The sequence below is a fragment of the Gorilla gorilla genome, chromosome 13 (genome assembly GCF_029281585.2).
Source record: "Gorilla gorilla gorilla isolate KB3781 chromosome 13, NHGRI_mGorGor1-v2.1_pri, whole genome shotgun sequence".
NCBI lineage: Eukaryota > Metazoa > Chordata > Mammalia > Primates > Hominidae > Gorilla > Gorilla gorilla.
The window spans coordinates 132516008-132531195 of NC_073237.2; the positions used below are offsets into that span (position 1 = coordinate 132516008).

Consider the following 15188-nt stretch of genomic DNA (forward strand, 5'->3'; position numbering starts at 1 on the left):
GGGCATGGGAAGGAGCCATGGATGTGGAGGGCAGCAGAGCCAGGACGTGAGACATGACAGCAGAAAACACTCTGGCACCCAAATGCCACACACCCACACGCACATACGTGCACACATACATGTGCCAGGCACGCACCCCAGCCAGGTGGAGGAGGGTGGGGGTCAAACCAGGCTGCACTGAGCACAGGTGGTGGCTGAGTTCCGGTTGGCCCAGCTCCAGGCTATGGGGAGAAGAGAGATGGCGGCATTCTTTCGGACGCTTTTATCCACTATGGGAGCAGGAAGACAGCCAGGGTTATCACAGCACAATTTGAAAAACATACAAATAATTCATGTCAGCATAATGTCATGGTGTTGTCAATAATGAATCCACACTTAAAACCCAGATTGATAGCTTCAAAGGGCAGCCCCCACCCCTGGATAGGTAGGCAGGGCGCAGAGCCAGCCCCTCTTGGTTCTGAGAAGCAAACTCGGAAGCAGTTCAGGTCAGAGAAGTCCAGGGACCACCCTTGCTGGGAGGAAATGGGTGCAGCGCGGCCCAGCGCAGTGAGCAGGGCCAAGGGTCTAGCAGCACTCGAGTTTTGCCCAAAGATGAGAGAGAGGGTGCCGGCCTACTTGCGCCCACTGGGAAGAACTGGAAATCCACGTGCTCCCGTTCTGCGAATCCCTTCACCAGGGCGTCAGCCACCGGAGTGGGAAAAAACCTTTCCTGGCATGAGAGCTGGGGGCAGGCCCAAGGTGCTAGGGGCTCCCGGGAGGACTGGCCATGGCCACCCAGCATCCCTGTGCCTGGCCTGGGCCTCGGTGGCTAGTCCTCCTCGGCTGCAGACCCCAGTGAGGACACGGACCTCACCACCCACTGCCTGGCTTCTGAGGCAGCAGTGCCCCCGTTAAACCTGAGATGAACTTCTCTGGGTCTTTCAGGAAGGAGCCCCACCCCAGCATCTGGGCTCCCAGGACGAGGGCAGTCACTAAGTGGTGATGTCATGTCACTCATCGGCCTCTTCTGCCTGTGGCCATACAACAGGCCCAGGCCTGTCCCATCCCGAGGGACGCAGATCCTGGCTGGAGCTGGCGGAGACTTACGGCCACACCCTGCCAAGGTGTGCCCACTGGGACCTGGGCCCAGCCCGTCACGGCACCTCTCCCTGTGCCATCCGCCAGCCCAGGCTTGATTGATTCCATATGAATATTCATACAGCATTCTGCTGGGACCGTCGTTAATATTCTGAGGAAGCGGCAAGAATGCCCGTCCCCAGGTCGTGAGCCATGGTCAACGTGCTGCTGACACGATGGTGGCTGTGGATTTTTCAGATGCAATTGTCAGGCCTCCAGGCTCAGGAGGGTGGAGGCAGCACTGCCATCTCCAGGCCTCACCAGCACCCGTCCTCTGACCACGGACCTCCCAGGCACCCCACCTGCCCCCTGGCCTTTGCCTACCACCGTGTCCTTACCTGACCCAACCTCGACCAACTGCCCCTCTTCCTCACCGATCCTGCCCCTGCTTCTCCTGCTCAGCCCTGACCCCTCTCCCCTCCCCACCCTGCATTTACCCCACGCCCACAGCCCTCACAGGGCGGGGACACCAAGGTCCTCGCATACATTAACCAAGCCCCTTTACAAAGCCCACTTCCCAAATAGAGCTGGCACCCTCCTCCCCTGGGCCCTGGGGCTGGGTCACCGCTGGGTCAGCGCCTACCGGCTCCCCAGGCCTGCCCCATGCCCTCAGCTAGAGGCAAACCCAAGCTCATGGGCGCAGCGAAGCTGGCAGGAGGGGCCCTGGGGGCTGTGGCTCACCCCTGCACGGCCCTCCTGCTGCCCTGAGAGCCCCTTGGCTCTGGCTGTCCCCATTAGTCGGGTAGGACTCTGGGGCCCCGCCCCACCTGCCCCTTCCAGTCTCCGCCCAGGTCAGGACGGCAGGTGGCCCCAGCAGGGCTGGCCTGAGATGGAGGAACGCGGCCCCGACCCGGGCTATGGGGAGACTCTGGATGTGGCGGTGGATCCGCTGACGGGGCTTCGGGATGTGATTATTTCCTGGGGGCTGACAGTAGCCCAGGAGCACCAAGACCCAGCTCTGCCTTCCGCCTCCCACGGGGCCTCTCCTCTGCAGGAGGCCATACAAGGACTGCACGGAAGGGGAGCGGCCCCGCAGGGAGGGGGCGACTGGCAGCCCACCCGCCGCAGCAGCCTGCAACCCCGCCCCCAGGCGCAGTGCGGGCCACACACCTCGCGCCACAGCAGCCCTGCCAGAGCCCGTGTGACACAGCTGCCGGCATGCCCGGGCACGCTGCCCAGCTGGGCTGGGGGAGGGGCGCTGGGCCAGGAGCCGCTGAATCAGCTGCACCCGGACGGCCCCGCCTGGGCAAGGATGCTGGTGCGGTGGGGTGCTCTCTCTTTTGGGAACTGTCAGGAGGCGCGCCAGGCGGTGGGGTGGGGGGTGTTTCTGGACTGCGGCCTCTGCAGCCTGCTGCATGGGAAGTGCGGCTCACCGGGGCTGGGTGCAGGGCAGCCCCCGCCTCCGAGGGCATGAGCGGAGGCCTGCAGGGAGGGCCTGGGCAGAGAGGGGCCCTTTCCAAAGGAGACCCATAAGGAAGAAGAGAAACGCACTGGCCTCTGCAGATCGAAGCACGTTTGTCTCCCCCAGAAAACGCTGAATCAGCACTCACAGCACTGCCAGGGCCTGCGCCCTCCTCCGATCGCACGCTGGAGGGGACAGGCCCTTCCAAGGTCACGGAGCATCAATATGACCATCGACGCAGCGGCACCGGGGGAGTCATGCTCTGGTTTGGAGTGGGGGCCGCGCCTGGCCCTGCTGTCCTTCCTGCTGGGGGCTGTGTCTGGAGCCGGGCACCTTCCCCCTCAGCCCCTGCTGTCCTGTCCTGCCCCCTGGGGAGGGGCGGGAGGTGGAGGACATGCCCGTGTGTGTGCGTTTGGGGTGGTTTTGCCTGTGGAGGCTGCACACGGGGGCTCTGACGGGGCAGCCTTCCAAGGCCACCTGGTCCACCCTGTGCTGGGGATGGGACAGCACGTGGCCCATCTTGACCGAGCATCTTAGATCTTGAAATCCCCAGCACCACCCCCTTCCAGCCACTGCCTGCCCTCTGCTGGCTCCTCACCTTGGATTCCACTTTTCAGCAACAGAGACCCCCGGTCTGGTGCCCAAGCTGGTGTCCCCGTGTGGTGGACGACGGGGAAAGGGGGGCTCTGGGAGCCACTCGGCACAATCCCCCTGGGCCAGGCACAGACTGAAAACCAGACCCCACTAAGTCAACAGCCCCGGGCTGGCTTTGGTGGCTTCCTCCACACCCCGCGCCCGGCTGTGACTTCCTGACTCAGCACTCTGTTCAGCCTGAGATGGAGCCGCTCCCCACCTCCAGGCCTCCCTCCCACCCGTCTCCACCCAGGGGCCGCCCTCCCCAGAGCCCCTCTGATTCCTCCCTCCCCGGCCCGCCCAGCTCCCCCTCAGCTTCGCCCCTGCCTTGGGCTGGAGACCTTCTCTGTGGTCCAGGCTCAGGGATTGGTCCAGGGCCGCCCACCCTCCCCCATCCCCCAGGCTGAACACTGACCTCTGGTACCAGGCTCCTCACTCCCAAACCCATGAATCCCAAACCCACGACTCCCAAACCCACTGCTGTCACTGGGGGCCTCTCATCCAGCCAGCGCCGGGCAGCTCTGATTCCAGAACCTTCCCAGCACGTTCCTGACCTCCAGGCCGGTCTGCAGCTACCTCCACTTCCCACCGTCCCCAGGAGCAGCCAGCGGCCCTCCCTGCCCACACCTGTCCTTCCCAGGTCACTCAGGTCCGGCCACCACCCTGAGTCCCTGGGGCCACTTCCCTCCTTCGCAGGCAACCGAGGCCACCTGCTGCGGGAGGGGAGCCGCTGTATGGACCAGCCGCCTCGTAAGGATGGATCCTGTCTCCTAACCAGCTCCCAACTCCCTCCGAAGCAGCTGCGCGCTGCCTGAGATCTCTGCAGGAAGCCGCAGCGGCCACATGCTTAGGTTCTGTCTCAACACCTTCCTAGTCCTCGACTCCTCACCACTGCTGGAAGCTTCTGGAAGCCTCCAGGCCTGCAGGTCACTCCTGTGTTTTCAGACATGTGGAGCCTACCACCAGCAAATCAGGCTGCTCTAAATGTGACGTGTCCGTGGAATGCGCTGGTCCCCCAGCAGTGGTCCTGGCATGTCTCCCCACCCAGCAGAAACACAGCTGCTGCTGGGAGGGCCCAGGCGGCCCAAGACAGACAGCCCCAGACATACAGCACCATCGGCGGTCCCTGGAGATCCCTCTCTGGGTGGCACCCTTACCAGTCACTGCAGCATGGTCTGGTCTGGGTGTCTGTCACTGTGGACAAAGGGCCTGGGGACAACCTCCAAGTAGCTCTAGCCTTCCTTGGAGCCGTGGCCCTTGCACAGCTCAGCTGGTCATCTGGGACCTCAAGGGGAGAACAACTTTGAAAACAGAACCTGTCAAACAGGGGAAACGCCTGGTTAATACAGCCCGAGGATGGCAGGTCTGCTGGGGAGCGGTCGTAAGCAGCGCCACCGCCCCTCAGATCCCCCACAGGGCTCTTCAGCCCCCCCAGAGGAGCCGGGTTAGCGGGGCTCCCGCAAGGCACACACTGTGGCCATGGGGAAGCTCCTTGGCTCTTGGAGCCTGTGACACGCCTCTGCCCGGGGAATGGCCTGAGCCTAGGAGGTCGAGGCTGCAGTGAGCCGTGATCGTGGCCACTGCAGCTCTGGCAACAGAGCGAGACCCCATCTCTGAAAAAAAATAAAAAATGGAAAAACGGAAAGAAAAAAAAAAGCCCTTGTTATAACCCAGCTATGAGTGGCTCCTTCTGTGGGAACTGCTTCCTTGGGTCTGATGAGACATTCAGTGGTCACGGTGGCGTCTGTCTCTGTACTCAGTGGTCCCATGGGCTGGTGGCTCCTGTACACGACAGTGTGGATGAGGCGTTGCCACTGTCGCGGGGAGTTCTATCAGATGGAGATGGCCCAGGCAGGGAACAGCGGAAAACATGCCAAATTCACTGAAAACCAGAGTGAAGCCGGGCGGGGAGGGCCAGGGAAGCCCCCAGGGAAGGCAGGAGCCCTTGTGCAGCCTCTCTGGTGTGGTGCGTGGCCGGGTGTGACCACAGTCAAGGGCATAGCCACCTTCGCCCACACCTGGCAAAGCAACAAGACCAGGCCGCTCTCCCAGGCCGAGCCTCAGACGGCCCGTTTGCTAACTGCCCCGGCTTTGTGTGCACAGATGAGGCTGCGTGTCCAGGCCGTGTGCCCACCTCAGGACTCGGCTGTGGCCTGGCACCCCCTGTGGGGCACACAGAGCCCCCAGACCTTCAGATCAGAAGCCTGGTCTGGGAAGCAGTGCTCCACACCAAGCTTCAGCCCTGGGTTTGGTAAAACAAGTGTCACCCTCCTAAGCTTTTCAGGGGCAAACATTTTTGTAAGGATTTCACAAACTCTGCCATCAAAAACAAAACCCCAGCAGTTTGGTGAAACAGTTCCACAAAACTCTACAATGGATACGTTGTTACGTAATGGAATCCAGAGTTTTCCTTTATTTTCTTGAGAAGGGGTCTTGCTCTGTCACCGAGGCTGGAGAGCAGTGACAAAATCATGGTTCACTGTAGCCTCAACCCCTCCCCGGCCTGGGCTCAAACAATCCTCCCCACTCAGCCTCCGGAGTAGCTGGAACTAGAGGTGAGCACCACTACACCTGACTCATTTAAAAATATTTTTTTGTAGAGATGGGGTCTCCCCGCTGCCCAGGCTGATCTGGAACTCCTGGGTTCAAGCGACCCTCCCGCCTTGGCCTCCCAAAATGTTGGAATTACAGGTGTGAGCCACTGCACCTGGCTGGTTTCCCTTTAAGTGACACTTTCTTGCCATAATGACTGCCTGGGAGGAAATCGTTGTCATCTTCACGTTGTTAGAAGCCTTTGCAAGTGAAAAAATGAGAAATGTGAACTTCCTCCCTTCACAGAAGCTAAGAAAGCCTTTACAAAGCAAAGATTCTACAATAGTATGAATAGTATGTCTCTCGAGCTTCAAACTTTTTTGTTTTTTTTTGAGACAGAGTCTCACGCTGTCACCACGCTGGAGTGCAGTGGTGCAATCACGGCTCACTGCAGCCTCGATCTCGTAGGCGCACACCACCACGGCCAGCTCATTTTTAAATTTTCTGTAGAGATGGGGTCTCACTATGTTGCCCAGGCTGGTCTTGAACTCCCGGGCTCAAGTGATCCTCCTGCCTTGGCTTCCCAAAGTGCTGGGATAAGGGCGTGAGCCACTGCACCTGGCCTCAAATGGTTTTTTTGGATAAATAAGAACTTTGGTTTTATTTTTCTTCCAACCTTTTTTTGTGTGTGCGCATCTTCCCGAGGTGGATCGGGCTGTCCTTACTCACAGCCCTGAGGCCTCTTTCCTTTCAGCAGCGTCGGAAACACCACCCCAGCTTTAAGACTCTGAACTAGGCTGGGTGGAGGGGCTCACGCCTGGAATCCCAGCACTTTGGGAGGCTGAGGCAGGTGAATCACCTGAGGTCAGGAGTTCGAGACCAGCCCGGCCAACATGGTGAAACTCCATCTCTACTAAAAATACAAAAATGATCTGGGCGTGGTGGTGGGCGCCTGTAATCCCAGCTACTTGGGAGGCTGAGACACAAGAATCACTTGAACCCGGGAGGTGGAGGTTGCAGTGAGCTGAGATCATGTCAATGCACTCCAGCCCAGGTGACATGAGCAAAACTCCATCTGACAAAAAAAAAAAAACTCTGAACGGGCCAGTCAGCTGAATGCAACCTCCACCGGCCTGCACAGCAGTGTCCCGGTGACTGCCCTGCTGACAAATCCTTGCCTGTCAGCTAGGCTACCTCCCCAGGGCAGCTTCCCATAAGGGGAACCCTGGCCTCAGGGGCTCCTTCCCCAGCATGGCAACAAGTGTTTGGGAAAACTTTCCCATCTTACACAAGATGATTTCTATGGTGCTCTGGGTGATTATTATGTCCTTCAAAACGGAATAAAACAATTGAACTTTAAGCAATCACTCCATCAACACATTAAAAAAATAGGTTTAATGCAGGTGGGTCATCGCATGACGAATTTCACAGGCACTAGGGACAGCAGGCAGCCAGGTGCTCAGAGGGCACCAAGGTGCCTCAACTCCCTGCAGCATTGACACCGCACGAGCGGCACCACCAGCCCCCTCCCGCCTCCCGTCCCACCTTCACCCTCAGCCAAGAGGCTTGGGTGACTCTGAGTAATACGTTAACAAAAAACAAAGCTTCTTTGAGGAAACAGCGTGACTTAGTGCAAAAGATTCTCTGCAGCAAGAAATGAGGCCCACGCAGGGAAGCTCCCGCCCGCCTGCCCGGGGCCTGGACGCAGCCCGGGCTCATCAGAGGTCATCCACAGAAGCTGCCGATAAATTAGAGAGCACGGTTTACGGCCAAAGATTTTTTGCTTTCTCTACCTGATTTAGGGTTTTTCAAAAAGTTTCTCTTCCAGTGGCACACAACTGTCCTCATGGCTCCTGGGCCACTGGTCCGCCTGACAGGGCAGGGTCACAAGTCCCACCCATGCCCAGAGTGTGGGGACATGGATTTGAGGTGACACTAGGGTTGTCAGTACCACACCCTGTGTCCTGCTCTAGGGCAGCCTCTGCCTGTTGTCCTTGCAATCATTATTCAGGGCACCCTCCCACTCGCCCCCAAAGTCACACGGCCGTGGGCAGTCCACCATAGTGCTGCCGTGACTGAAGGCTGAGGAGCAGAGCAAGGGGTCCTGGGTGAGACCTCGGCCCATGATGGCCGCCCTCCCTGAACACAGGCATCTGCGCCCCTCCAGCCCACCTGCCCCTGTGCCATCATTTGGGCCCCCCAGTCACTGGAGGACAGCGTGAGATAAGATCTCAGCATATACCTGGGGCTCTAAGATGCTGCTGGTGCCACACAGGCTCTGGGGCTGTGTTTGCTGCACTGAGGCCTCTGCCGCCTGCTCCGGACACTTGGGACACGCAAGTTTCCATCCTGGCTCACTGCAGCCTCGATCTCCCAGGCTTTCTTTGACGGTGTTCCCTCAAAGAAAGAGGCCCAAAGCCCTCCCCCGCAAAAAAAACCCAGAAAAGAATGGAGGTGCCTCCGCAGAAATCCAGAGCATCTGCAAGACATCCTCACAGCCCTCCCAGAACAGGCAGACAGGCCAGTGTTGCTGGAGTCAGCCCCTGGCTCCCAGGGTTCCCCCCAGGCCAGCCCCTGAGCTGGGAGCCTGCTGAGGCCCCTCCCACCTGAGCCCTTCTCCAGCCCCCCGCTAGACTGCATCTACACAATCCAAGGGGACCCTGAAGGCTGGCTGGGAACTCAGGACACACAGCCTCTCACGATGACACACACAGGGTGGTCCGCGGGCAGTGCTAGGCCTCAGGCGGCCCAGGGCAGAGTAAGCAGCTTTGTGGCAGTGTGGTGTGTCAGCGAGGGGAGCCTTCCGTGTCCCGTTGGCTGGGGCTGGGACCAGGGCACGCAGAAGGGGCTGTGCAGCCAGGAGGGCCCCCCTCCGGATTTGCTCCTGGGCACACAGCCCTCTGTGTCCAGGGGCCTCCCAGGGTGATGTCTAAAGTCCCTGGCAGCTGTGGTCCTGGAGAGAGGCCCACAGAGAGGCGGAACGGAAGGCCCACCCCGCAGTACGACCTGAAGACGTGTGAGCAGGAGCCACCGGCAGGTGGGCGCTGCCCCTGAGAGTGCACACGGGAAGGGTGGGCCCAGGAAGCCAGCCTAGGGGCGGTGTCCGCACCCCCATCACAGAAGTCTCAGCCCTTTGTTTTCTCTCCGTGGGCGCCGGGCAGCAGCGACTGCCTGGGGATGGGCGAAGGGAAGGCGCTGGCCGACCCCACCCATGGAAAGAACACAGCCACAGGCCGGGACGATATATCAAGCTCGCACCCACGGCCCTCACATGTCCACGAAGACCATGAAGCACCAGCCCAGGCCCCCGACCAGCAGCATGGTGACGTGGATGCCATAGATGAGCAGCTCGTTCACCAGGCGGAAGTCCACGCGCCGGCGGCCCAGCAGCAGCAGCAGCACCGACAGCTTGCGCTGGAAGCGCAGCAGGACGCGAACGCCCAGGTACTGTAGGCAGAAGAGGGCGGCCAGCGCACCCCAGAGCGCCGCAGTGAACAGGCTGCAGCTAAAGTAGAGTAGGAAGCGGATGAAGCCGTACAGCCAGCGCGTCTTGATGTACACGTCGAAGTTGTTGTACTTGGTGCGGGCCAGGTGGGAGGCGCGCACGGGCCCGCAGGCCGCATGCAGGCAGGTGGTGTGCGGGCCGTGGAAGGAGCGCACCCGCCGCGGAATGGGCATGACCGGCATTGGGCCCCGGCGGCGGCGGCGGCGCTAGGTCGCAGTGGCGGCGGCGGTGTCCAGGCGGCGGTCGGCGTAGGGGTCATGGGCGCCTAGGCCTGGGAGCCCGCAGCTGAGCCTGGGGGGAGGCGTCGGCCTGCGGGGAGAGCCGCAAAACCCACGTCAGTATGAGGACACCGTGCGGATCCCTCCCCAGGCAATCAGCTGGCGAAAGTGGACACAAACTCCAGCACCAGGACTACGGGAAAATGGAGTCCAGGGCGGGATCTGCGGACACTCCTGGGCTTTTTTCACAAACCCTCCCAAGGATACTTCCAAGGGGCCCACCACCTGGGGAAGCCAAAGTGCTTGTTCTAGGGCAGCACTGGGGAAAGGGGGCCTTTGGGACAGTGGCCACGGGAGGCCCCCGGAAGTGGTCAATGCCAAAACGGATGGGAAGGGGCAAGAGTGGCTCTTTCCTGCAGGATCCTCGCAGCTCCCCACTAGCTGGACCACACTCTGCTCTTAGGCAGTTTGCCCGTTACTGCCCTGGTCTTCTGCGGCTGCCTGACCCAGGGCTGATGCAAGCCATTAAATGGCATCTGCAAGAAGCCACCACAGGGCCGGGAAAAGGGACTGCAGGGCTCGCAGGTGAACCGAGAACGAGCCCGGCGGGAGCAGGTGACTCCAGCAACCTGACGAGTGCTGGGTGCCAGATGGACAGCTCGGGGGCCGTGGGGTCACCTTGCTGGGCCTGAACCCTGGCACTGTCCTTCCCTAGCAGTGACTTTGGGCAGGTCACCTGACCCCAAGACGGCTCCTGCTCTGTCCAATGGGGGTGCCAATAGCACTGCCCTTGTGGGTAGCTGTGGGAGGGAAGGGGCTGGGCCTGGCGTGCACAGTGGGGTCGGCCCGGGGCCTGGCAGCGGCCCTTACAGACTGGGCTGCAAAGAGCAGACGCGGCATTTGGCTCTCTAGCTTCACCTAGTAAACGCCGTTTATAGCTTGCCTAAATAATCTGTAGACGGAATGAACTCAAAGGTCAGGAAATAAAATCTGAGCAGGAAAGTTGGTAACATTACAGGGGACTGTTGCCAAGAGCTTCGCCTGCCTTCAGATTCAGCCTGGGGCCCTGCCGTGGGGACCTGGCCGGGGCGGAGGCGGGAGGGGCCGGGGCCGCCTGACCCTCCCGTGCCCGCAGGGGCCCGGCCTCGCCCTCTCCCTCCGCCCGGCTCCTCCACGGAGTGCAGGGGCCAGAGCGGCCCTATTTAAGGCCGGCCTCGGCCTGGAGCTCGCCCCGGCCGGGACCCCAGCCATGGCGGTGCCACTCAAACGCGACTAGGCGGAGCTGTGTCCCCGCAGGGTCTCGCGGCCCGCGGCTCCATCCGGGTCCCTATCTTTCTGCAGACGCCCGCTCGGCCCGGCCCATGGACCCAGGACTGTTTCCTCCGGGCCGCAGAGACGAGACGGGCCCCGGCCAACTCCGCGTGAGCACCGGGCCTGCGCCGCGCCGGGCCCCCTGGCTGCAGAGCCCCTGCCGGAGCCACTTCCGGGTCCCGCGCCGCGCGTTGCCCTGGAGACGGCCCCCGCCGAGGCCGGGTCCCCGCCCGCAGCTCACCCGGTGCCCTCTCTGCGGCGGCGCCGGCGTCCCGGACCTCGGGGCCGGCCGGCGGTGCTAGGGACCGGGCCTGCGGGTGCCCCTGTCCCTCGGGGCTCCGTGCGCAGGGCGGCCACATGGTGCTGGGGCGCTGGCAGGGCGGCTGAGGGCGTGGTTCACGCGTCCCCGGCTGGGGTCGCCCTGCAGGTGAAGGGGCTCCCGGGCGCGGCCGCCGGAGGCGTTTGGCCTAGCGTGGGAGCCGTAGCGCCGTCCCTCGACGGCCACCGTAGGGCGGCCTCACGCCCCCTCCATCCGCGCCGACCGAGCCGCGCTTCCCTTCCCCCTGCTCCGGGCCCGCGCTGGGCTTCCCGGACGCGTCGCTTCCCGAGGGCGGGCGTGCGGGCGGGCGTGCGTGCGTGCGCACGCCGCTAGCAGTCCGTAGCGTTCCCTCCCCCGAACGCCCTCGGTGCCGCGCCTGGTCTTCTGCGCCTGCGCTTGCCGTTCCTGGGCCGCGCCTCCGCGCACGCGCTACCGCATCCCGTGGAGGGGCAGTGCGCAGGCGCGCTCCGTGGAGTAGTCCTTTGGCCCCAGCAGAGGGCTTGACCCTGGTCCTGGCCCCGGACTGAGGTGTCTGCGACCCGGCGCGCTGCTGCCGTCGCTGGGGTGGGGCCGGGCCCCGGAGGAAGCCGCCTTCCCGGCGGGGGTGGGCGGCCCAGGGACCGGGAGCAGGTCTGGTCCTCGCGGGGCCGTGTGCGAAGGCCTCCTGCGCGGCCCGGGCCTGGGGCTGGGAGGACAGGGCGGCGGCGGGAATGGGGGCGCCCCCCAGGCTCCAGGAGGGCGGGGAAGGGTGGGGGCGGCTGACGCCACGCGGACCCGGGCGGCACGGAGCGGGTGGGTAGCTGCGAGGCCCGGTGGGCCGGCGGCGACGTCGGCAGCCGAAGTAGGGACAGCCCCGGAGCACGAGCAGGCCCAGCAGCAGCCCCAGGGCCGCCCCCCGCACCCCCCCAGTGAAGGAAGGGGACTTGTGTTAGTGTCCTCACGCCCGGTTCGTACAGGCTGGCGGTTGTCCTGGGGGTTTCCAGCGAGGAATGTGTTGGGGAGCGCTCCTGGGTGTGGCTGCTGGGTAGGAGGGGAAGGCAGGGTCAGCAGCCCCTGGGGCGACTGTAAAGTGGGTGGCCCTTCAGATTCAAGGCACTGGAACAAGGGGGCTGGGCCCTCCTGCCCACGAGGCCCGTCACTGGCTGCAGGCCTCCCGGGACGGCGAGCTGGCTCCTGGGCCCACGTCCTTTGGACCAGGGCCGCCCTGAGGGCTGGCACAGCTACCTTCTCCACTGTGGCCCCATCCCCGCCACAGGAGAGAGAGCCGCCTTTACCCGACATGAGCAGGAGTTCGAGGAACATCTGGACGAGCAAAGGCCACCGGGAGGTAGCACAGCAAAGAAGGCCAAGAGCCTGTTTTCTTTACCGATGGCTGGCGGCAAATATTCCGAAAGAAACGTGTCAGGCAAGAAGCGCTGGTTCACGCCTGTCATTCCGCTGCTTTGGGAGGCCAAGGCAGGGGGATCACTTGCCCCAGAAGTTTGAGACCAGCCTGGGCAGCATAGTGAGGCCCCTGTCTCTACAAAAAACTTAAAATCAATAAACAGGTCTCCTTCCTTCCTCAATAGCCCTGTTGGTGGCTCACCTCTCTGCCTCTCCAGATGTGAGGCAGATCCACACGTTTAGCTATTGAGATAAGGCTGGGCGTGGTGGCTCACACCTGTCATTCCGTCCTCAGATCTCTTGTGCCCAGGAGTTTTAAGACTAGCCTGGGCGACCTGGCTGGCAACATGGCCTCCACAAAAATAAATCAAACATTTTAAATATATAAACATTGAGATAATAGCATCTTGATGCCTGTCTTCATTTTTTGTCTTCTGTTTTAAGGACTATTAGAGACAAACTAACCAAAGATAATTCTCTCCTCCCACGTGGCTCATGCTGGGATGCCGGCACCGTGAGATGGCGCCCGTGGCCAGAAAGAGGGTGGCATGTAAACCAGGTGGTCACCCGTCACTCGACTTTTCGTGTGCTGGTGAGGGTGTTCGCATGTCCATGGATCAGGGCTCACACCTGGCCCATCTGGTGGCTGTGCCATGGGAGGAGCAGAGCCACAGCCCCGCTCCTTGCTGTGGGTTTCCCGTGTCCTCCCTGCCCTGCAGTCCCCTGGCTCCAGCTCTGGATTAGACACCCCCTGCTTCCCACTGTGCACCCGCCCAGAGAAGCACAGCATGCGTGCCTGCACTTGCCCCCACGCTGCTACCCTGCTCTGGGTACCAAGGACACAGGCACAGCAGAGCCCCCACCCTCGAGGCACCTGTGTTCTTGTGACAGGGACAGGCTGAGGGGCAAATGACCAGAAAGGGTGGCAAGTGCCATGTCAGACATATGGTCTTCATACAGGGGATGTCCCAGGACTGCTGGGCCAGAGACCCCTCCATGTGGGTCAGCATCACCCAAGCCAAAGGCCAAGGAGGTCTCTTGGGGGGTGTGGCCATCAGAACAAAGCTGCCAATGAGCATACTTTGAAAGGTGCGGTCAGCTAGTGAGGCTGTGGCTGGCCCTGGCTGCATCCAGACCCTGGAGTGTCCTGCAGCCAGGGGCGGATGCAGGTTTTGTGGGGCCTGAGGCTTCTGTGGTTTAAGGGACCTTCCTTAAGAAAATACAAAATTAGGAACAGGCCTTGAAGCTTCTGCTGCTAAACTTAGGGTCAGGTGAACCCACTGCCAACTGTGCCCAGAAGACAGTCCCCCAGGCTGAGTCAAAAGTGGTTCATAGGCCGGTCATGGTGGCTCACGCCTGTAATCCCAGCACTTTGGGAGGCCAAGGTGGGCAGATCTCGAGGTCAGGAGATCAAGACCATCCTGGCTAACACAGTGAAACCCTGTCTCTACTAAAAAACTACAAAAAAAAAAAAATAGCTGGATGTGGTGGCGGGCGCCTGTAGTCCCAGCTACTGGGGAGGCTGAGGCAGGAGAATGGCATGAACCCAGGAGGCAGAGCTTGCAGTGAGCCGAGATTGCGCCACTGCACTCCAGCCTGGGCAACGGAGTGAGACTGTCTCAAAAAAAAAAAAAAAAGTGGTTCGCAAAGTCACGTCTAGTGTGACCCCTCATCAGCACAGACATACTCCTAGGTGTCCGTTTCTGGGTGAAGTCCTGGAAGCAGATAAATGTTTGCAGAGGTGATCTGTGTGTGGTGGGATTAAAGAGGTGAATATATTTTACTCTTTTTTAACATTTATGTACTTTCTGATTTTATTTTTTCAGCATGAACAACAACAACAACAAAAAGCCGGATTTGGACAAATAAAAAGAAGTGCATGTCAGCCCGAGTGTCCTGAAACATGTTCCTGTATTAGAATCTCCAGGAAAGCTGGGGCCCCCACTCGCCACTACCTCAGGCTGGGCCCGCAGTCACATGCTTCTCCCTGCAGGAGGGTTCTGTGTCCTGAATTCCCAAAGGGTGCAGCTGTCCCCTTGTCACCTTGTCTGTGTTGATGGTTCCACACTCTCTGGTCAGCCACCTGCCCTGCCAGTCTCTGCTCGCCCACGGATGGGGATGACCACTCTAGCTGTGAGGGTGGCTTCCCGGGCTGACCCTGCTGCTGCTGCCCATTGCTTCCAAGGTTGGGATATCACTTGGGGTTTGGGGTGAGGGGACAGTAAGGGGGAGCCCTGGTTGCCCTTTCCAGGAGAATGAGTATTTATGTGTGGAGTTGTTTATTACTTGACTTCAACAGAGGCGCCATGGTCGGGGAAACGCTTCACGCACCTTGGGTTATAGGGCAAGTCCCGTCTGTCTGCCTTGAATTTCAGTTTGGAGAATCTGTGAGCTCCACACACGTGGAAGCGTCTGTGCCCTGGGTGTGGGTTCTGATCTTGGTTGTGTTCGTGGCTGGACGCTGTCCTTGAGGCCACCCCTTGGCACACTTCACAGAAGACAGTGGGGGTCGCCCTTCCCTGGCTGACCCTCCAGAACTGCCAGCCTCCCCTAACTCCCTGTGAAACCAGGGTACAGGGCAGGAGCCTGGGCCTCTTTACAGTTGCCTTTTCTCTCTCTCCGTCCCTTCTCCATCTTCCGAGCTCCTACTCGCCCTTCAGGACCCAGCTCGAATGCCCCATCTCTGGGAGGCGCCTTCAATCTTGGGCTGCCCCTTCCGTCACACCCCCTGTCCCCTGTCTCCTGCCTCCCCCTCCTCCTCACGCAAAG

The 15188-nt window shown here is 61.1% G+C and overlaps 1 protein-coding gene across 2 annotated transcripts; it reads right to left on the bottom strand.

Moving 5' to 3' along the window:
* Positions 1–3117: 3117 nt before the first annotated feature.
* Positions 3118–11449, bottom strand: TMEM250 (transmembrane protein 250). Of its 2 annotated transcripts, XR_010130396.1 has the most exons (5): positions 10959–11336; positions 7926–9497; positions 5859–5943; positions 4309–4467; positions 3118–3245 (listed from the first exon to the last, which is right to left on the bottom strand). XR_010130396.1 is itself a non-coding variant. In XM_004048859.5 (2 exons), the coding sequence occupies exon 2, from the start codon at positions 9368–9370 to the stop codon at positions 8951–8953; it is 420 nt and encodes a 139-aa protein (XP_004048907.1). In that variant the 5' UTR covers positions 9371–9497; positions 10959–11449; the 3' UTR covers positions 7059–8950. The 2 variants fall into 2 exon arrangements, 1 of the variants encoding a protein (XP_004048907.1); XM_004048859.5 differs by lacking the exons at positions 3118–3245; positions 4309–4467; positions 5859–5943 and having other exon boundaries at positions 7059–9497; positions 10959–11449.
* Between the last annotated feature and the right edge of the window lie 3739 nt (positions 11450–15188).